Source organism: Petaurus breviceps, unplaced genomic scaffold (genome assembly GCF_028583685.1).
Source record: "Petaurus breviceps papuanus isolate PSGF00001 unplaced genomic scaffold, PetGlider_PUasm1.0 551, whole genome shotgun sequence".
Taxonomy (NCBI): Eukaryota; Metazoa; Chordata; class Mammalia; order Diprotodontia; family Petauridae; genus Petaurus; species Petaurus breviceps.
Window position 1 is genome coordinate 12,491,203 of NW_027186372.1, and position 22,058 is coordinate 12,513,260.

Sequence of the window (22,058 nt, forward strand, 5' to 3'; positions counted from 1 at the left end):
GGAGTCCAGGCACTGAACTTCCTGCATTATGAAAAGATGCACAGAGTGTTTCTAATTACAGTGTATTGTTTGCAGATTAGCACTGAAATCAGATCAGACTAATTACAGTAATTGATTTGACTGCAGAAGTGTTTTGAATGATTTCCCACTGTGATTGTTTCATCATCAAGCAGCAGCTGAATTAATGGAAACTTTCCTGGGGAGGACTATTCTTCCTGAATAAAACCAGACTAAAACTGGGGCTAGTAGTCAGCTGAAAAGGAAAGGGGGATACAATGAGAGGGCAAAGACTGGCATCAGGGCAACAAGGTAGGCAGAGATACTTGGGTGAAATACTTTGGAGACTCTAAATACTTTGTGACTTTGGCTTCCTAGGCCCAGTGGACATCAACATTGCAGCCAAGTGTAACCCCTGCCTCTCCAGTCCATGCAAGAACAATGGAACATGTAGCCCAGATCCGATGGAGCTGTATCGCTGTTCCTGCCCTTATGGCTACAAGGTACCACCAGGACTGACTCTCTTCCCTATCCAAGAACATACTTCTCATTCCCCTACCATATTTTCCTCACTGCCTAAACCCAATGGAGTGCGCTTTCATCCAACCTTCAAATTTCCATGATAAATCTGGACAATTAAAAAACCACAGATAACCTCAAAACAATGGTTTCACCTTCACTCAGCCCAGGCTCACCCACCTAATCTTAAATAGGAATACTGAAAATGCACAAAATAGAGGCATCCTCATTTCACATCCTTGCCTTTACCCATCCTCCACCCTCTAAATAAAATACAGTGAAAAAGAAATTAGGCATAGTCAATAAGAAAAAAGAAACAATAATGATAACTGACATTTATAAAGTACTTTAAGGTTTGCAAAGTATCTTTTCTCATCTCAGCTTCAGATGATTATTGATTGATTGAGGTACATATTGCAATTTACTGATGAGAAAGCTGTTTGAAAAGGCTAGATGACTTGCCCAAGGTTTCACAGTAAGAGTCAGAATTAAGAAATGAAGCCTAGGTTTTCCTGACTCCAAGTCACTATGCTATTCCCTATGCCACATTTCCTTCCAAAAAGGAAAAAGAAGGGTTACCATATGGAAAAGGGATTGGACATGTTTTCCTTGGCCCAAGGGGAAAGAACTACTGTAGGAGCAATGGGTAGAAGTTTCAAACAGTCAAACTGAGGCTTGATGAAAGGAAGATGCCCTAATAATGAGGACTGGATCCAAAAATGAGACTGATGAGGATGTCCAGAGATGGAAGGTCACCAAAGGTCTTCCAGCACAGGCTGTATGACCATTTATCAAGGACATAGTGGAAAGTATTCTTCTGGAGATGTGAGCTGTGAAAATAGTGGTTACCAGTATTATTATTAATGCGACTATACAGCTCTTTCTTCCTCCCTAGCTCCTAGCATACAATATCTTACAAGTCAGTGTTCATAACAATTCTATGAGGAAGAAAAGTGTGATGATAGCTAGCATTTCTATAACACTTTAAGCTTTGCAAAGCACTTTGCAAATATCATGTCAATCCTGGAAGGTATGTGCAATTATCATCCCCATTTTACAGATGAGGAAACTGAAGCAGGCAGAGATTAAGTGACTTGCCCGGGGTCCCACCATTAGTAAGCATCTGTGGCAAGATTTGAACGCGAGTCTCCCTGACTCCAAGCCCAGCATTCTATCCCCACATCACCTAGTTTCTTTTATAATAGAGTTCCACTGATAATATTAATATTCTCTTGAAATTTATGAAAATATGGTGTAAAAATCATAGGTATGGAATATTGCTTAACTGTTTTACCTTTTTAGAAGGGAAAGCTAGTGGTTTTCAAACAGAGATTGCTTTATTCATTGTATTTCTATCCCCCAGCACCTAGCACAGTGCCTGGTACATAGTAGGCTCTTTTTTTTTAAAAGCAATTGGGGTTAAGTAGCTTGCTCAAGGTTACACAGCCAGTTATTTTGTGTGGGTGCCAAGTATCTAAGGCCAGAACCAATCCCGGGTCTCTCGACGCTGGAGCCGCGCTATTACTCACTGCACCACCTGACCGCCCCTCATAGTAGGATCTTAAGTAATACTCATTGATTGATTATGGGAGGGAACATATCTGGAAATAACTAATATAAAAACAAAAGACTTCAATAAAAGCTATTTTTAAAAGAAATTGAGGAAAATAGAACATAAAGAAGTTAAGTGACTTCCCCATTGTCACACAAGTCATTGGCAGAGAGGATCTTAGATATCAGGTCTCCTGCTCCAATTGCCTTCCCAGATAATTAGCTTCAAAATGCTCCAAGCCCAAGGACTACCTCTTTGGAAGAAAGAAGAGGCCAGACTGAATAAGTGAGAACCCCTGTAGTTCTAAAAAGCCTAGAGGCAAAACACAAGGCAGAATAAAGGGGAACAGCATGAGTTCATACCCAGAAGGTCACAGGATCACAGATTTAGAGCAGGAACATATCTTAAGAGCTGTCAGATCCAACCTCCTACTTTTACAGATTAAAAAAAAATGAGAGACAAAACTTTTAGGTGACTTGCCCAAGGTCACACAGGTAATAAGTGTCTGAGGTGCAATTTGAACCCTTTGAGACTCCAGGTCCAGCGCTCCAACCCCTACACAGCCATGCTTTTCCCCAGACTGTTCTCTGCCAACGATCCAGACTAAATCTAGAAAAACACCTCAATCCCTTCTCCACACCTACTACCAGAAGAGGCTGCTCATCTAGGAATGGTTTCTCAGAGCATGATCAATTAATCACTCTCTATACTCTCAGAGTTTATATTCCACGTGTGAGTGTAACTATGGAGGGAATATCCTTGGAGGAGCAAAGTCTAATTGCAGAAGTGGGGAGGCTTAGTGATTAGAGCACTGACCCTGGAGTCAGGAGGACCTGAGACACTTGACACACTTACTAGCTGTGTGACCTTGGGCGAGTCACTTAACCCCAATTGCCTTGCCTTCCCTCCTCCAAAAAAAAAAAAGTGGGGAGACTTTAGCTCAATAGAAGGAAGGAAGGAAACAAGCATTTTTAAGCACCTCCTATGTGCCAGACACTGTACAAATATTTCTTTTGCTCCTCAGTACAACCCTGGGATGTAGGTACTATTACCTACCTATTTTACAGTTGAGAAAACTGAGGCAGACAGCGGTTTAAGTGACTTGCCCAAAGTCACATAGCTAATGTGTCTACGGCCCCATCTGAACTTGTCTTCCTGATTTAGGCCCAGTGCACCTCTCTTTTACTGCACACTGCCTCTAATGTTTCTAAAAGTGTGATCTGGTCACCCCTGGGGATCCCAGAGGCCCTTTCATGTGATCCACAAGGTGAAAACTGCTTTTCATAGTAATACTAATTTCCAATATCATAAATATGGATAGAGATGACCCACATAAAAAACTCTTTGGAGTTCTCAGTGGTTTTTGAAGAGTGTAAAGGAGACCTTGAGACCAAAAAGTTAACTTCTACTTCAGCATAAAGAAGATACACTAGGTAATCTTTAAGGCCCCTCTCAGCTCTAACATTTATAATTCTATGAAGTTCTGACCAACAGTTTGGCTGTGGTTCTGGGCACTCCTATACAATGGAAACACATACCTCATCTATTTCATGACTGTCAAAGCTGCCCAGAGCTGCCCACTTGGCCTGGTATTTCTCCCAGTGGCCTTCACCCTGAGCCCTGGCCCTTTATCCTTAACCTCACAACTCCTCCAAAACTAGACCCCAGTGTGGAAGCACTGGGCTCCCAAGAGGTGTCTGGGAAGCCAGGCTGGGGGGACCCCACTAATCCAGTTGCCATGTGCCACTCCTATGTGCCAGACATATCAAATGAAGGAAGTTAAGTTGTTTAGCCTAGAAGACAGAAAGTTTACTAGGACAGAAGGACCGGTGCATAGGAGAGGGACAAGGCTTGCTCTGCTTTGTGGTGATGTGTTTCTCATCTATGAGCTTAGGACCCACTGTAGTCTCAATGACTTGAAACCCACTTCAGTCCTAAGGATAGGACTCATAAGGCAGTTATTCCTGCAGTCCCTAGCTGATGGTATCAGAGTGCCACCTAAAGGCCTTGGCTGGAGGTCTAGTTTGGGATGAAATGCAAGCCATTTGATATCCCCTTGAGCTTAGACAGGAATTACCACATCTCGCCATTATGACACCAGTAAGCTGCTCGCCGGATTCATAGACACAGCAGTGTCCTGACCCATTTTCCTTTGCATACTTGGCCATTAATGAGAGAATGCAGGAAGAGTTGAAGACCTGGGTCAGAATGTTTAGGAGGCACACTACAGAGCCTCTCTCTAAAAAGGAATGGAACCAGAGTGGGGACTGTCCTGTCATGTGCCTCTTCCCCACTCCCAGGTGTGACTACCCCAGAAAGTAAAGGAGCTCACAGCTCCTGGGATTCAGAACCACAAGCACCATTAGAGGTCATCCAATACAATCCCTTCCTTTGGCACAAGTCAAGCAGGTCACAAGAAGCATCCTCTTCTGACTCGAAATCTGGCGTGCTTTCTGTCACACCACACTATGTTCCAGGGAGAGAGGAATAATAAAAGCCCTGGTAATAACTTATATGCGTATGGTTTTATTGTTTGTAAAACTCCTTATATACATCATTTCATCTGAAAGTCTGTGACTAGCACTGAGCCTCTGTAACTAATGTGCTATCATTCCGCATTAAGCAAGGCATAGTATCCAAGGCAATGGAGGTAATAGTCCCACCAAAGACTAAGTCCTGATCAGCCTCCATATGCAATATTGTGTTGAGTTCTTTTGTGCCATATTTTAGAATAGTCAGAGAACACCCAGGAGTGGGTGATCAGAACGTGAAGGGTCCCAAGTTCATGTCTCATGAGGATCAATTGAAGGAAGTTTAGTTGTTTAGCCTAGAAGAGAGAAAGTTTACTAGGACAGAAGGACCAGTGTATAGGAGAGGGACAAGGTTTGCTCTGCTTTGGCCAAGAGAGAAAAGCCAGGGTCAGCGTATGGAAGCTACAAAGAGGCATATTTAGACTTGACTTCTAGAAAAACTTCCTAAAAATTAGAGCCTTCAAAGAGTGGAATGGACTGCCTTGGGAGGGAGGGAGTTTGCCCACATTGGAGCTGTTCAGGCTCCAATTACCAGAACACCACTTGACCATTTTATTATAAGGGAGATTCTTGTTCAGGTAGGGATTGGACTAGATAAGCCCCAAGGGACGCTTCAACTCTGAGACTGTGATTATAAAGCTGCTGAGTAGAAATATATGTTGAAAGGATTTTCACCTGCCTATAAGGGTAAAAAGTCTGGTGAAAGAAAAGATATTCATTCACAAGTATCTACTGAGTGGCTGTGTCTAGCACTGAGCCCTACAAAAAAAGGTGAGACACATACTCTGACCTTGAGAAACTTGTAATCTAATAATTAGGAATATAAGACCCAAGCATGAACAGGTAACTAGCAATATAAGAGGTACCACAAGATGGTAAGAGAGAGGGGGGGTGGGGAGGGAGAGAAGAGAGAGGGAGAGAGAGAGGAGGAGAAAGAGAAGAGGCAAAAAAGGGAGAGGGAGAGGGAGAGAGGAGAGAGAGGGGAGGAGGAGATGGAGAGGAAGGAAGGAGGAAAGAAGGAATCAAGGAAGGAAACACACTAACAGTTGGTGTAGCCAAGGCATCCTTGCTGGCGGAGAAGCTAGACCACAATAGAAAGCTGGAGACCTGAGCTGCTAACCTCAGCCAGGCCCTCCCACAATTGTGTGCCTGTGATCAGCAGAGGCAGCTCCAAGACATATCTCTCACTTTTCTCCATTGCTTTAGGGGCAAACTATAACTCACTTGGGGTTTGGAAGGACGCTAACACTCAGAGCCCCTATTTAATTTAATAAACTGAGAAGGAGCTTTGACCCTCTTAACCTGGTCCATCTCACTCTGCTTGGATACTTCCCGGGTCTGGCTTGTTTCCTCCTATGAGCAATGAAGAAAGATGGGGAGCAAGGCTGAGATGCAGAAAGCTCACTGGGCCAGGAATCATCCTGTAGATGGTTGCTGTGCCAGCGAATTTGGTTCCACCTGGACTTGATGCCAACTCCTAATGACTAGATTTTTCTTGTACTTCCAGACGTTAAGAGGATGGAGAAAAGCAAGCTATAGGTGATTGCTGAAGTGAAACAAAATCACAGAAGGACTCAGGGATGTAGGGAGGAGAGGGATTCAGTTGGCCCAAGACAAAGAATAACATATTACAGAGACTTGTAATTGTTGATAGAATTCAGCATATCCAATAATATTCAAATCCCAGTTCTGATGCTCACTAGGTATATGACCATAGCCAAGTAATTTGAACTCTCTGAACCTCAGTTTCCCAATCTGTAAAATATGGATAATAACTATATTATTATAATTACATAATTAATTACATTATTTATAAATTAATTATAATTATGTAATTAATTGTAACTATATAAACTATAATAACTATATTACCTGCCTCACATGAGGCTCAAATGAAATTATACATTCATTCAGCAAACATTTATTAAGTACCTGCTCTGTGCTAGGTGCTAAGGACACAAAGGACAAACACATAACAGTCTCTGCCCCCAAGGAGATTACACTCTATTGTGGAAAAGCAACATGACAACTACATAAATGCAAAATACATACTAAGTAAATATTGAGCAACTTCCAGGGGGTGGGAAGTGACGATTGGAGGGAATTGGGACAGATCTGCTACAAGAAGTGATCAAAGTCTCAAAAGAAGCTATAGATTCTACAGGCAAAAGTATAAAAATAAAAAAGCATTTTAAGTTTACAAAGGTAAGGTTGAAGAACTACATTAATGCAGTTGTTATTAGTATTATTAATACCATCACTGAGGCTTCCAAAGCATTTTCCTAACAACCTGGAGAGGTAGATAGAGCAAGTATCACTATATGCATTTTACAGAAAGGGAAACTGAGTCCCCCAAAAGTAAAATGGTTTGTTCATGACCATACAGCTGGGTATCTAAGTGAGAATTATAGCCTAGTTCTGATCCCATGACTTGACAACTCTCCTAGTCCAACCCTCTTGATTTGCAGATGAAGGAACAGACCCAGAGACGGAAGTGACTTGTCTAACACCATAGAGCTAGTTGGTGACTGGGCTAGGCTGGTTGCCTGACTCCTAGGCCAGTGCTCAGCTCAGCTTTCAATCACCAACCTGTGTAAGCTATTCTCCAGGTTGGTGTTGCCCATCAGTCCCGGGTTGTGCATGCCAAATGTGACATGCTGGGGGTTACTGACTATAACATTGTGAATTGGCAGGGATGACTGCATGTCAGCTGCTGCCCTCATACAACTGGCTATAATATGTGATTTCTATAAAATCCAATATGAGAACAGACAGTACTCTTCAAGGGCACTGGAGGGAGAAAAGCATTTATTTATAGCTTGTTTGTAGACATGTGAATGTCTACAAAGACTTTAGAGGGATGCAGAGGGAGGCCTTGGCTTTTGCTAAAGCTCTTGATGCCCAGGCTTGGATTCACTGACAGAGCTGGGCATGCATGCATGCTCGGTTACAAACACAGTGATCAGAAAGGCTTTTTGGCTCTTATATACTTGTCAGCATCCTCAAATGGAGGTGAAAAGGCCAATGGTATGTGTTCTGGTGCAAAGAATATTAGCAGTGAGAATATTAGCAGATCCAAGTTATTGCTTGGTCTTTGCCACTGATTCCCAGGGTGACTTTGTGGAGTACCTTCTCTTGCCTGGGCCTCAGTTTCCTCATCCATAAAACTGGGAGGAGAGTTGGACATGATGACCTTTAAAGTCCCTTTTAGCTGTGATATTATGATATTCTAGTTTAGGTCCTTAAAATTTTTGTGGAGAGTGGGACTAGAAACGTATAACCTAAATAGAGATTTGGGGTATTTGTGCATTATCTTAACCCCTCCTGCTCTTGTCTCATCCCTGAAATCAATCAAGAGTTTGTAATGATTTTCTCCCATCCCTTAATAGGATATGGAGAAAAAGGTCCCGTAGTTGTGAGTGAATAGCTGAGGAAACTATGCCATCAGCCAATCAGATGAAAAATTGCAAAGTTGCAATAATTGAACATTTCAACACATCTGTATTTTGGTGCTGTGTGAATCAAATGTCCAGTATTTGGCTGGTTTTTTCAAAGATTCAGTTTCATGCAGACACATCCTGGCCCCATCCTCCAGACTGGGTCTGAAAGCGTTCCTACTTTCAGTGGTCCCTGAAACCCAGCCTGCTCGAATACTGACCAGGCTCCCCTACCCCTGCCCTACATTCGCATTCGAAGAGTTAAGTCTTGAAGATAATAGAAAGGGGAATGTGGCCAAGGAACATCATAAATCTTGTGGATTTAAATAAAAATGAGGCTGGAAAGAATGGAGTTGACCTAATTTTCTAAAAATTGACAATAGTGATTTATTAACGAGGACAAGGAAGTCACTGAAAAGTGCCACCGTCATGCCCAATTACAGTCTCATCAAGTGCCAGGCGCTGCTGCCTGGATCTGAATCACATTCAGGAAAGATGCAAAGTACATTCTCCAATCAGGGTTTGACACCGAGTCGCTAATTCCTGAAGCAGCTAGATCAGCGGGAATGCCCCATGCACAGTAGAATCTTCCTCCCCAAGCTTTTCTCCTTCCATTGTCCTTCAGGGTTCCATCCCGGCCCTTCTCACTGAGATCACTTTGTGTTGTTGTTCGGTCATTTCAGTTATGTTCGACTCTTCCTGCCTCCATTTGGGGTTTTCTTTGCAAAGACACTGGAGTGGTTTGCCATTTCCTTCTCCAGCTCATTTTACAGATGAAGAAACTGAGGCCAAAAAAAAAAAGTGAGTGGTCCAGAGTTACACAGATAGTAAGTGTCTGAGACCAGACTTGAACTCATGAAAGTGAGTGCTCCTGACTCCAGGCACTGGCACTCTGTCCACTGCACCACCTACCTGCCCCAGCGTACCTTTTTGGATCTGCAATTTTCACCTAATTCCCCACTTTTAAGGGACTCATCTAAAAAGAAACAAGCTGACTTGGGTGAATTTAGAACCAATTTTAGTAAATGCTATTTATCCACTCACTCATTCATGTATTAAGTTAAAATATAGATCAATTTATTAGGCAAAAGTGCCTAATTCTGTGCCAGGCGCAAAGGTAAGTGGAGAGGTCAGCATGGGTTTCCATGACGACAGTGGCCAGCACACATTGGGCAAGAATGGGAAAGATAAGAAAAGGATGGGGTGGCTAGGTGGCACAGTGAATAGAGCACTGTCCCTGGAGTCAGGAGGACCTGAGTTCAAATCTGGCCTCAGACACTTAACACAAAAACTAGCTGTATGACCTTGAACAAGTTACTTAACCCCAATTGCCCTGCCTTCCCTCCTCCAAAAAAGCAAAAATAAAATAAAATAAAATAAGGAAAGGGCCGGTATAGGGCAGGCCCTGTCAGCTGGGTCTGGAGATCAGCGCATCATAGATGGAGAGCTGGTAGCCAGCTTAAAGATCATCAAATCCCAACCCCCTCTTTTTATAGATGAGGAAATTGTGGTAAAGAGAAGCTGTGGTTTGCCCAGGGTCATACAATTACTCAGTCTCTGAGGTGAGATTTAAACCCAGATCTTCCCAATTCCAAGTCCAACACTCTACCCACACTGCCTTTGCACTCATATATTGCCTCAGAGCTGCGTTAGGTAGAGAGACGTGGTAGAGAGAGTAATGGAATTAGACTCAAAAAGACCTAATGCTCACACTCTTTCTTCAGTCAATTTAATTCAATATTAGCTGAATGCTCACTGTGTGCAAAGCATTATGCTGGATATTGCAGATGGAAATGCAATAAAAAGTCCCTACCTTTAAGTAACTTACTTTATAATGTAGAAACATAACATGGGCACCAATCAGTAAATAGAGTAGCAGGTATTTTGGAGGAGTTTCTGTCCAGTCCTAGGTCTGAGCAGAATTGCCATGTAGGCAAAGTGTCAGTCCTAACTTCCATTTTCTGCACCCCTCGGGTGTCCAAAGCCCTCTGCCATCCCCAACTCCCATCCTCATCAAAACCATGCTCTCAGGAAAGGATCGGCTATATCTTTCATTTCCACCATAATTTGAATTTCTCAGTAGGTTTTACCACCTAGGGATATTTGTATTTAATGATCCTGGTGCCTCGCTACTGAATAAAAAAGATTGCTTCATAAAGGAGAACAAGAGATTTGGGGACACAGAAGAGCCTCACCTGCAGCCCTGAAATCACATAAGGAAGCAGAAGTCAGTCTCATTTACAAACCAGGCCAAAGCTTTGTTTGAGATCCTTTGGTTTGACATGGCTGTTATCATGCTCAACATAAGCAGATCGCTTTTCTTTAGCCATTCGTTGTTTACTGTGCTATACCATGAGGTCTGAAGGCTCTGACTTTGGGTAGCCCAAAGTCTGAGACAGAAAGGGCGGTCTGTATATACATGCAAAGGACATACATACCCCAGAATGGACACAGTATCACTCAGATGTAAAGGAACAGTGAGGTATGTGGTGTGGATGAGGCAGGGGTCATAAGACGTCATAGTACAATGGACAAAGGACAGGATTTGGAGTCAGAGAATCCTGGTTTGAATCTGAGCTCTGCAATTTACTGTCTCTGAGACTCCAAGTTCTTTGACCCCTTTGGGTCTCATTTTCCTTATCTATAAAAAGAAGAGATTGGTTAGATGGCCTCTTCTGTTCTTTCTGGCTTTTAATTGATGATCCTGTATTATGATCCTATCCAAGGTAAGTGAAAAAGAAAGTTGATGTTCTTGGATGAAAACCTGCCCCCACTAAGGGATACCAAAATCCCTGGTCTCACAGTTCAGACTGTTGGTAATGCCACTAAAGCATAACTTGGCCTCATTCTAGATCATATCCTGTTGTAGGCAGCAGCAGAGCAGGAGAGGGAGAAGGGATTTTCCCAGCCAGATGGGGAACAGGTGGCATGGCAGTGGGTGGCCTCCCATTAGTGCCCATGGCTGGCAAAGTGGCCAGGCCACAGAGCATGTGGCTCTGAAACAAAAGCAGCAGGAGCTTCCCACCCCCTCCTCCACCCTGGATGCCACCCCTCCCAGCCCTCTGGGAGGTAACTTCCCAAGATAATGATGCCAGGCTGCTTGGCAGAGAAGCCAGGCAGCAGGCAGGGCCATTTGCCAAGGCTCAGGTGCATCCCTAGCCCATCTGCCAGCCTGGCTTGGTTGACAGGAGGAGCCAGGGCTCTCAGCAGGGTCATGGTGTATGGCTTCAGAAAAGGGCTCTAGAACACTACACAGAAGGCATTCTCTCTCTCTCTCCCTCCCTCCCCCTCACCCCCTTCACACCATTAACCAAACAGCTCACCAGAAATGCCATTCCCAATCCTCCCAACCTCACAAAGCTCACACATATACAATGAAAGAGGAGAGAATCCCAAGGGAAAGGAATTGAGCTTTCCTGAGACCTGCTGGGGGAAGGCCTTGAACACACAGCCAACTCTCCCCAAACACATCTTGGCATTCTCTGGAGAACAAAAGCACGTCTCCTATACTTTTTGTCCCCGCAAGTACCTCCTAAGGCCAGCTCATCCACTGGAGGCATCACTAACCTGGTATATCTTCCTTCTCTTCTTCAGGGCCGGGATTGCAGCATACCCATCAACACGTGCATCCAGAATCCCTGTCAGCACGGAGGGACCTGCCACCTCAGCGAGACCAGTAGGAATGGATTCAGGTAGCAAGAGCTCCTATAGTACTCTCCCTCACCCACCAAAGGGGCCTTAGACTTCAACAGGAAAGCTTTAAATTAGAATCCCCTGGGACCCAGACAGGCAGCTGAAGGAGGTGATTGTGCCTGCCTGAAGACATCAGGATGACCTTCCCTTTGTGGATGACAGGGCATGATTGAGGATTGAAGTCACACCTATGCTGGCCTTGGCCCAGAATTCACTGGACCTCACTCAGATCCACCTCAGCTCTTCCTCCTGTAGAGACTGCCTGAGTATCCATGATCATCCTCCCTTCTCTTCTCTTTGCCTCATAATCAATCATCCAATCAGTAAACATTTATTAAGTACCTACTGTGTGCCAAACACTGTGCTGAGTGCCTGATATCCTCACTCTAACTCTAACTCTAATGCCTAAAGCATTAAGACCTCAGGATTTAGGAGGATGAGACCATTTGAACCTGGGGGAGGGGGGTTGCCCCAACCAAGGGGCTCAGCGGCTACCTCTGCCAGACCCTTGGGTACCCTGTCCAGCAGGCCCAGGCTCTGCCAAGGAGAGCATCTTAAGGGCCTGTTTTATGAAGCTATGGCCTCAGAAGGCAGAAGCCTCAAGTAAGGGGCACAGACCAGGGGTTCTGAAATCTGAACCTATCAAGAGAGTGGAAATTCAACCCACAACTGCCCCAGGAGGCTTGAGACTAGTTTGCCAGCAGGCAGAGGAGGGGGTGTAGAGGCAGTTTGATGTCAAATTCTTTGAAACCATCACAGCCAAAAGGGGAAAATAAGTGACTATCCGAAGCATTACGGGAAGAGGCCCTCCTTAGCCTGTCTGCTGTGTGGTCTGTGAAAGAAATTATCTTTTTTCTCTCTGTTCCTCTCCCTGGAGGGCCTAGCCTGTACATACATTCGCCTGCCAAGCCTGTCAAATCTTTACTCTTATAAACTGAAACTTAAGCTGAGGTTAGCTTTCCTGCCTGAGAAATGCCAAGCCACCCACTCCCTGGTGCTGGGGCTCACAGATCGGCAGTGAATGGGGGCGAAAGGAGACCACATGGAGATCATAAGGAGGTGGTGACATGGACAGACCAGAGGCAGGAAATGCACCTCAAGGGCTGAAACCCCATCCTTAGACCCAGCGCCCACCCAAGGGATTCATGGGTGAGCAAAAGGTTGCTTCACAAGACAACAGACTCTGTTTCTCGTATTTGGCTCTCATCCCTAGCCAGTGAGGTGAAAACTTAACCAGTGGTATGGTACAGGAGGTCTTGGTTCCATCCTCAGTAGTTGAGGGACTTAACGTTCAATTTTCTGACTCAGAAACAACTTTTGGGGCTGTTTTGTAGGTATGCATGTGATTGGTTTTTCTTAAGGAAAAGTTCTGGATGTGGCGAGACTAGAATTAGGTCGATTCTTCTTTTATGTTTTTGAGACAGACCCAGATTCCTACTGAGGGTGAACCATTTCTTTTTGTTTGCCAGAATCAGAAACCGTCTCCCTCGTGGGGCAAAAAGTCATTCAGTGAGGGCCCTGAGGTAGAAGACCAGCCATGCTTATACCTTTCAAGGTGGGAGTTGGAGGTGGGCTGGGGATAGAGTGACAGTGAACTGCCATCCTGAGCTTCTGGATACACTGTGCGCAATGGCCCTAGCATCATGACGACTTGCTTGCTCCACTTTGGGGAGGATATTAGTTTGGCCCCAAGTATAAAATAACTCTCTTTCTTTAGGTCAGGAGCATATAGAGAGGGGGGAAAGGAAGATGGTGCTGATCCAGCAGAGCTTCCTAGATTGTTCTAGAAATAACTAGAGATTCTGAATAAAGGGTTCCCAGTGGGTTATATTCTTTCGCCTGACCAGTTCACAAAGCACTGGATTTGGAGCCAGGAAAGCTGACTTTGAATCCCAGCTTTGCTACTCATTACCTGTGTGACTCTGGGCACAGTCCCTTCCCCTATCTTTCTCATCTGTAAAATGAGAGGGTTGGACTAGATCAATGGTGTCAAATTCAAATAGAAATTTAAATAAATTATAAGGATCCCTGCGGCCTACATATTGACTTAGAAAACTACATATTAACATTATCAATATTCTGTTGCAGTTTTATTTATTTTGTTGATTGTTTCCCTATTACATTTGGGCCACTCAGGAGTGTTGGCAAAGGCAGGTAACCTGCAGGCAACATTTTGACACCTCTGGACTTCCTTCCAACTCTCAATGCTTGGGCCAACCCTTAAGAGGGCAGTCTCTAAGCCTGATGCCATTAGCATGACCCCCTTCTCTCTGAGGCTCACTGGTATTCCCATCAGGAAAGGAAGCTCTCCTAAGAGTGCCCATACACACTCACACTTTCCTGCCCCCATGGACACACACACATACACTCCAATCAGCAATTTGCTGCTTCTCACTACATTGCGACTCTCTCTAGGTAGTAACCTATCTCCTCCCACCCAAGCTCCACCGCCAAGCAATCATAAGAACTTAAATAAACAATAAATTAAAATAAATTAATAACTTTGACTAAGTCCTCCCAAAAGGCAGGACTTTCTTCCTAACCCAGCTACAAGATCTTTTTTTTCCCTCCTAAAGCCCCAGGTCTGTCTCATGGCTCATGACTAAGCAGGCAATTTGTGAAAAGAGAGAACATGGAAAGGGAGAGGCAGGGGCACTGTTGTATTACCAGCCTAAGTGTGCTCAGACTGAACATCCCCCCCTGTGGTAGCAAGAATATAGTATGGCCAAGGGCAGAAGAGGGTCAGCAACTGGGCAAAGATGAGTGGCTACATGGTATAGTAAAAAGGGTGCTAAGAAGACCTTGGTTCAGAACCTGGTTTCATGTAACCTTGGGCAGGTCACTTAGGACCCTAAGTCTAGAGTTGAGAGGGATCTTTAGAGGTCATTTGGTCCATCCTTTTCATTTTATAGATGAGGAAACAGAGGCCTCCAGAATTCACGTGATTCATTCATGGGTGCACAGGTAGTTTGTGGGTCTGAATTAAGTTCTTCTTGTCGTGATAGCCTTTGTCTCTAAAGATCTTTCCCACTGAACTATGCTGGCTCTGCCTCTCACTTCATTTCTCAGACCCTAATTCCTCATCGTTAAGATGAAGGGGTTGGACTAGATGATTTCTAAGGTCCTTTTCAACCCTAAATTTATGATTCTGTGCATTTTGGGAGTCAGCCCAAGTTGCCTAGTTTTCATTTCTCCCAGTTTTGTAAACTGACTCCCAAGTCAGCTCAGCACTCTGGAGCAGGGAGAGCCACGGTACCACATTTCATCCCAGAACACATTTTTATGGACAAGGTATAAATCTTAAATGGATATAATCTGATCATGGCAATGGTGATGAGATGACTACATTGCTTATTTATAAATGAGGAGGCCTCCTCCCCATTGCCTTGAGCCATAGCTCCCCATGTCCCCAGGGCTGCTAGACCCAACTGCTCTGCCTTATCTCATTCCTATGATCCCAGGGATGAGAGCAAGGTCAGGCAAAGGACATGTCATTGACTGCTAGGACTTTTTTATTTTAAGATTATTAATAAGATAGAGACAAGTAAAGAAAATACTTTGCTCTGATTAATGATGGTTTAAGCTGAGTGAGTTCTTGGTTCCCGGCTCCATAGCCATTCTCCCTCCTCATCTTCTTAACATTGCAGACACTGGAGAGAGCTCAAAAGTAAGCAAGGACAGTAAATTATGAAGTGTGAACATGGCATGTCTGAAGCATGGTTTGGAGAAGTTGAGTCTAGAGAGGCAACAAAGAAATTGTCTGGAAGCATCAGAGCCACTCTGAAGAGGTGAGGGATAGACTGCAAAGGACAGAACTCAAGGACAGGGGAAGGAGACTCCAGATACAGCTGGGAGTATTTAAGTTAGACCTAAGAAAGAACTCACTGCTAAGTGAAGACCTAGAGAAGGCTCCCAAGGGCAGTTCTAGCAGCTCTGCTGTTGGGTATCCAAGAGAATAGAAAAAGGCAAGCATAAGTTTGGGAAAGTGAGAGAGATGAAATCTTGCTCATGGGATCTTCCAGTTAGAGCTGGAAGGGCCCTCGAGGTCATTTGGTCCAATCCCTTAGTTAATCGATTAGGTCAATAAGGTCTAGAAACAAGGAATAACTTGTTCCACAGGCAGGAGATTGCAGAGTCAGGTCCTCTAACTCCACATCTAGTATACTATCCACTGTACCACACTGCCGTCTCATCAAGAAGCTGATGTAGATAACTTCTCCAAGTCCCTCTTAGGTCAAAGTGGTCCTGAATTGAGGATTCTCCCAAGCAGCCTCTAGGGGTCTAGGGGCACAGGGTCCCCCACCCCCAAGAAGGTGATTTGCTGTGTGTCCTTGTCCAAACCGGATACTCTTCCCTCATCCCTTGAAGGGCATGGTGAGAAGCCTTTCTAACCATCTCTGCTCCCCAGTCTCTCTTCCTCTTTGGTCCCCTTCTCCCTCTGACTTCTTCCTCTTCTTTCTGCCCACCAAAGCTGCTCCTGCCCTCTGGGATTCGAGGGGGAACGATGCGAGATCAACCCAGATGACTGTGAGGACAATGACTGTGAAAACAATTCCACCTGTGTGGATGGAATCAACAATTATGTGTGTGTGTGCCCACCCAACTATACAGGTAAGGGAAGGCAGAGGGGCATGGGCTCCTGCTTGTATGCCCCAGGACTCGGCCTAAAAAGACCAGAGTCTGCCCTCTTGCCACAACCTCTCCACTAAGTCCCTCCATTCGTGTCAGTCCCCAGCAACAGAATCACAGATTCCTCACTGCCTCGGAGTGGGTTTTTGACCAATCAGTGGGTTGTTTATTTAACCAATGACTACTCTGTTCACTGTGGGTTGTTGCCCTTCCCAATTGTGCTCACGCCTGGCAAAGTGATCACTTATGCTGTGTTTGCCTTCTGTTCCCAAAGCTAATTACTTTTTTTCCCCTCCAAATACACCTATTTGATATATTAACAGCTTCTAATGAGGACAGTTAAATAAGCCATTAGGTTGAGAAATGAAGTGTCACCAGTCACCACAGGTATAACCTAGGAGTTAACAGCTCATCAGTGGACCTCTGCCAGTTCAGTTCAAGTCAACAAACATTTATTAAGTGCAAGCCCATGTGCTAGGCACTGAGGAGAGGCAGAGATGAATCAGGCACAGTCCTTGACCTGAAGGTGCTTGCAATCCACTTCCATGGAGAGATAAAATGGGTACACCATTAACTGTTGTACAAAACGTACTATCATGAGTGTGTCGAGAAGCCATGGCACAGCAGGACTGAGAGGGATGGTCTTAGAGAGTAGCTCTTCCCTCTCCAACTCTCATACCTTCCTTTTCCACTTTCTTGCTCAGAGGACTAAAATTAATTCAGTTGCTACTAGAAAAGCCCCAACTGCCTATGCCAAGGGTTCTTGACCTTTATTTGTCTCCTGAACCCCTTCGGTAATCTGGTGGGGCCTGTGGACCCTTTCTTGGAACAATATTTTCAAATGAATGCATAAAATAAAATACATAGGATTGCAAAGGAAACCAATTATATTGAAATACAGTCATATAATGTATATATACACACACGTGTGTGTATATGTCTATATTTATATATATATACATATATATATATATACACACATATATTCCTGAATCCAAATCTGGCCTTAGACACTTACTAGCTGTGTGACTTCAGTTTCCTCATCTGTAAAATGAGCTGGAAAAGAAAATGGAAAGCCACTTCAGTATCTCTGCTAAGAAAACCCTAAATGGAGTCACAAAGAGTCAAACACAACTGAAAATTATATAGACATATATATGTATGTGTGTATATGTTTACATGCACACATATACACACATAAATAATTAAAGTATACAGACTTACAGACCCCAGGGTTCAGAACAGCAGCCCTAGACTAATGCTCCCTTCCCTGGCTTCCACCCCCCAATCCTCCTTCTCATTGAATGTAAGGTGCTTGAGGGCAAGTCTCTCTCATTTTTGGATCAGTATCTGCAGTACTTGGCCCATCATGGTTGATTGATTATACTTTGAAAGAAAATTCCTAGGAACTTGTTTCCAGGCTACTGTGTATGTCATTTGACCTGTCACAGGTCAAAGCTAGACTCGTTGGGTTTAAGCCTATGAAGTCTAATCTGCATTCAGCTTTTCTGTTCCCATATGAATGAATGAGAGGCGCTGTTGCCCAGTGGATAGAGAGCTGGCCTCAGCATCAGGAAGACTGAGGTTCATGTCCAGCTTCTAGCATGTACTGGCTGTGTGACACTGGCCAAGTCATTTCACCTCCCAGTGGCCTGAGCAGCTTTCTAAGGCTATAAGTTGCAGAGCAGTTTGCAGCCAACATTGGTAAAAGGAGTTTTCTCACCTGGAGTTCCCCTATACCAATTAAATCTCAGATCCAGAAAAAAAAGAAGACAAAAAGTGAACAAATACCAGTGTTGTAACTAAATGAGACTTGCCCATATGCACAGAGGACATGAGTATTACTCTTCCATGAGAAATATGGGGAAACTGAGGGTGGGAGTAGAAGGGCCCAAAAGAGAGAAAACTGGTTTTCAGATTATCATTATCTTACTATGAAACCCAGTGACTCAGTCTCTCTGCTTCAAGTCCCGTAGTTCAGGAAAGCCAGGGTCATCTCTTCCTGATCGGCATTCCCCTGAGGCATCCTGACATTTCTGTTCTGTTCCCCTCTTCCAGGAGAGTTGTGTGATGAAGTGATTGACCACTGCATCCCTGAGATAAACCTGTGCCAGCACGAGGCCAAGTGTATCTCCCTGGACAAAGGATTCAGGTAACACCCAGGCTCCCAGAACATGTGCCCTGAAACCTGGGGCTGCAGACTGGAGCTCAGTGCGTCTGAGTCCCTTGGAGTCAGGAGTGTGAGTGTATCCCTCTGCTGTGTATGCCTGTGGTATCTGTGACTTATGGTTTTGTGTATACGTGTGTGTGTCTGTACAACTGTGCATGTGTGTGTCTGTGAGGGTGGGGTTTTGCTCCAGTGTGGTTATGTGTATTTACATGTGCCTGGTATGTTTAGATGTCTGGCATATGTGTTGCTGTTACCTCAACAAATGTGTATGTAGATATGTGATGTTCATGTGTATGAACAAGTCTGTGTGATGGTATTGTGTGTATTTGTGTGATGCCTGTGTGTTTGCCTAATCGGGTATGAGCAGGCATGAAGAATCCATGATTTCTGTAGGCAAATGCCATTGTTTTTCCTTCCCCGGAGAAAAACACATGAGAGGGGTGTCCAATAGACCAAAAGCACCTCTTTGTGGGAAAATGCATGATGCTGTTCAGACTTATGCATGGGGCCTGGAAGCATGTGCATATCCATTGACTTTCTTTCTCTCTTCCTGGGCTGGTTTTACTTTATGGAAGCAAGGGTCAGGGTCCGTGTGGGAAGGGAGGGAAACAGAAAGACCTAATAAAAGCCAAAGGATGTTCTGGTCACTTTTCCTTGGTGCTGTAATTGCTCTCCTTTTCCCGCTGTTCCTGCCAGCGTGAGTGTGCATGTATGTGCTGGGGAGGGGTCAGGTTCTTTGGCTCAGTTCCCCAGCCCTTTCCTATTGGTAAATCTGTCCCCACGGTGAGTAGCAGAGCCAATAGAAGCCAGAGAGTGATATTTTGGGCCAACACCAAGAACACAGGGGCCGAGCCAAGTTGAAGAAGCTGCCATGAAGTGGCTGGCATCACTCAGAGGCTGTTCCCAAGGGCCCTGTACCTCCCTCTATCCTTCATCCCCATAGCTTGTTCCTGGTGTAGAGCCATTACCAGGCACCTCTTAAAACCCTCGGGTAACCCAGAGATCCAGGGCTTGCCAGGGCATCTGGGGGGACCACCCATAGCCTCTTGGCGAATAGTTCCCTTCTTATTCAGCAAATGGGGCCTGCAAAGACATAGTTTTTCTTGTCTCCTGCAGAGGTTCTATCCAGCAAAGAGAGGCAAAAAGCCAGCTTTGGAGAGCCAGTGTTTAGGTGAAGCTGAGGAACCAGGACAGGCAGCCTAGCAGAGGCCTTTCTTCAGATGGGGCCCAAGGCAAAGGCATCTGGGACCATCAGTTGTGAGGAGCACTAGACACTGGATTCAATGGACCCTGACTCTGTGTAGCTTTATTAGAATTTGTTTTCTGTCACGGGCACACTCTGGAACAGAGAGAGGCTCCCATCTACTTGTCCAAAGAATGAGCAGATGGTACCCAGCCAATATTGCATCATTCAGTCAATGAGTCAACATATAATTCACTGTGTTAGCTGCAGTGGGAGAAATAAAGATATATGAGACTCAGTTGCTGCTCTAAAAGAAGCTATAGTCTAATTGGGAAAATAGGATTAACACTGCATAAAACAATTCCAGGAAAATTTATGGATAATAGCTATAATATTAACTCTATTTTACAGTTGAAGAAACTGAAGCAGAATAATACTAGTTGACATTTAATAACATTTTTATACAAAACCTCATTTGAGCTTCGTAACAACCTTGTGGGGTATATATATATATATATTCCCATTTTACAGATGAGGAAACCAAGACTCAAAAAAATTAAGTGACTTTCCCATGACCACATAGATATCCAAATCAGAGGTAAGATTCAAATCCAGATCTCTATGGATTCCAAGTACAGGACTCTTTCCAGCCTATCATGCTGCCTAGAGTGGAAGGGGAATAGCATTTATATGGCACCTCCTGTATGCCAAGCATTATGCTAAGTGCTTTACAAATATGATCTTATTTGATGCTCACAGCAACCCTACGAAGTAGGTGCTTTTATTATCCCCATTTTATAGTTGAGGAAACTGAGACAGACAGAGATTAAGTGACTTGCCCAGAGTCAAACAGCTAGTAAGTGTCTGAGTCCAGATTTGAACTCAGGTCTTCCTGATTCTAGACCCAGCTCTCTGATCACTGCACCACTTAACCAGACAGGTGTTGAATATAATAATTCAGAAAAGGGAAGGATCAGAATGAGCTAATATCTTTAGGGACAGCTTTAAGACTGAGGAGGGACTCCAGCTTAGCCTTGAAGGAGTTGAATAGAGAGGGAGTCCTGTGCCTCCTCCGGGCAGAGTGGGTAGCAGGTTGGGACATTCACATTAGTGAGGCCCACAGAAATACAGAATCTGGTACAACCACCACCCCTCCTTTCCATATCTAACTCTTCCAGCCTCCCTCCAGCCTCCAGCACAGGCTCACAAACGGGGGGAGGGTGGGACATGGATGTCTGTGTTTGACCCAGATGGCTACCATCTCTCTTCTTAATTCTCAAGTGCGGGGAAGGGCTTCTATCCCACCGCCTTCTGGCATTTCTCCATACCAGTGCACCTTGGGAAAACAGCATGGAAAATATTAATGATGACTGCCTTGAGGTCATGGACTGTTTTTATTTATCTTTATGCCCTCCATAGCACTTAACACAAGACCTTGCCCATAATAGGCACTTAATACATGTTCAACAAGAGAATGAATGAATGAAAACTTCCTCCCCGTAGCCCAAGCCTCTGCATTCAGAATATACTATTCCCTTGAAAGGGAAAATGGTTATAAAATATTTTCTGATACAAGCTTTGCAAGTGAGGACATTGATCCTGAAGCCTGACACTCTTCTGAGGTTACAGTCACCCCACAAAGGTATCTTCTTCCAACCTGACTGCAGCCTTCTGACTATCACTGAGGTACTGGGGGTCTCAGCAGAACTGGTACTATGTGGACATGTTCTTTTCCACACGTGCTATTCCCTCTTCCCCCTAAAAAGAGAGAATGACAGCATAAAGAGGCAGATGTTTAAAGAAAGCCAAGTACTCCCTTTGTCCTGAAACTGCTAGCCCTCCATCTCAGGGAAGTCTCTAAAGGCCTTCTTTCCCTCCCTTGTCTCCTCTCTTCTCCTCCCCTCCCTTATGCATGGATTGTGCTTATTATTCTTAGACTTTCAAATAGAATGCAGCTGGTGAGAGGAGAGAGCGATTTACAGACCAGCCAGATCAGCACGGGGAGTGTCTGTGATAGTGCATGCATCTGCATTCATTCATTCTGGAATGTGCATGTATATTTGTGTTTGTGAGGGTGTGTATTTATGTACACCAACCTGAATATGTTCTGAAGGGTGTAACTCCCACTTCTCAGCTAGGAAGAAGCAGAGATGAGTCTTTGACCAAGTCCAGGGGTGCCAAGTTTCATCCTGGAGCACATTTTTATGGGCAAGTTGTAAACCTCTACACACAGGGATAATAATGGAAATGCTGTCACATACACAGTTTCTCTCTCTCTCTCTCTCTCTCTCTCTCTCTCTCTCTCTCTCTCTCTCTCTCTCTCTCTCTCTCTCTCTCTCTCTCTCTC

The 22,058-nt window shown here is 44.4% G+C and overlaps 1 protein-coding gene across 1 annotated transcript in view; it reads left to right on the forward strand.

Moving 5' to 3' along the window:
- The window catches only part of SLIT3 (slit guidance ligand 3), an 818,102-nt gene that overhangs the window by 757,961 nt on the left and 38,083 nt on the right, over window positions 1–22,058 (forward strand). The window contains exons 27-30 of the mRNA XM_069102723.1: window positions 376–500; window positions 11,631–11,728; window positions 16,201–16,340; window positions 18,417–18,510. Of these exons, the coding sequence (XP_068958824.1) occupies window positions 376–500; window positions 11,631–11,728; window positions 16,201–16,340; window positions 18,417–18,510 (457 nt within the window). The remainder of the gene's footprint in view (window positions 1–375; window positions 501–11,630; window positions 11,729–16,200; window positions 16,341–18,416; window positions 18,511–22,058) is intronic.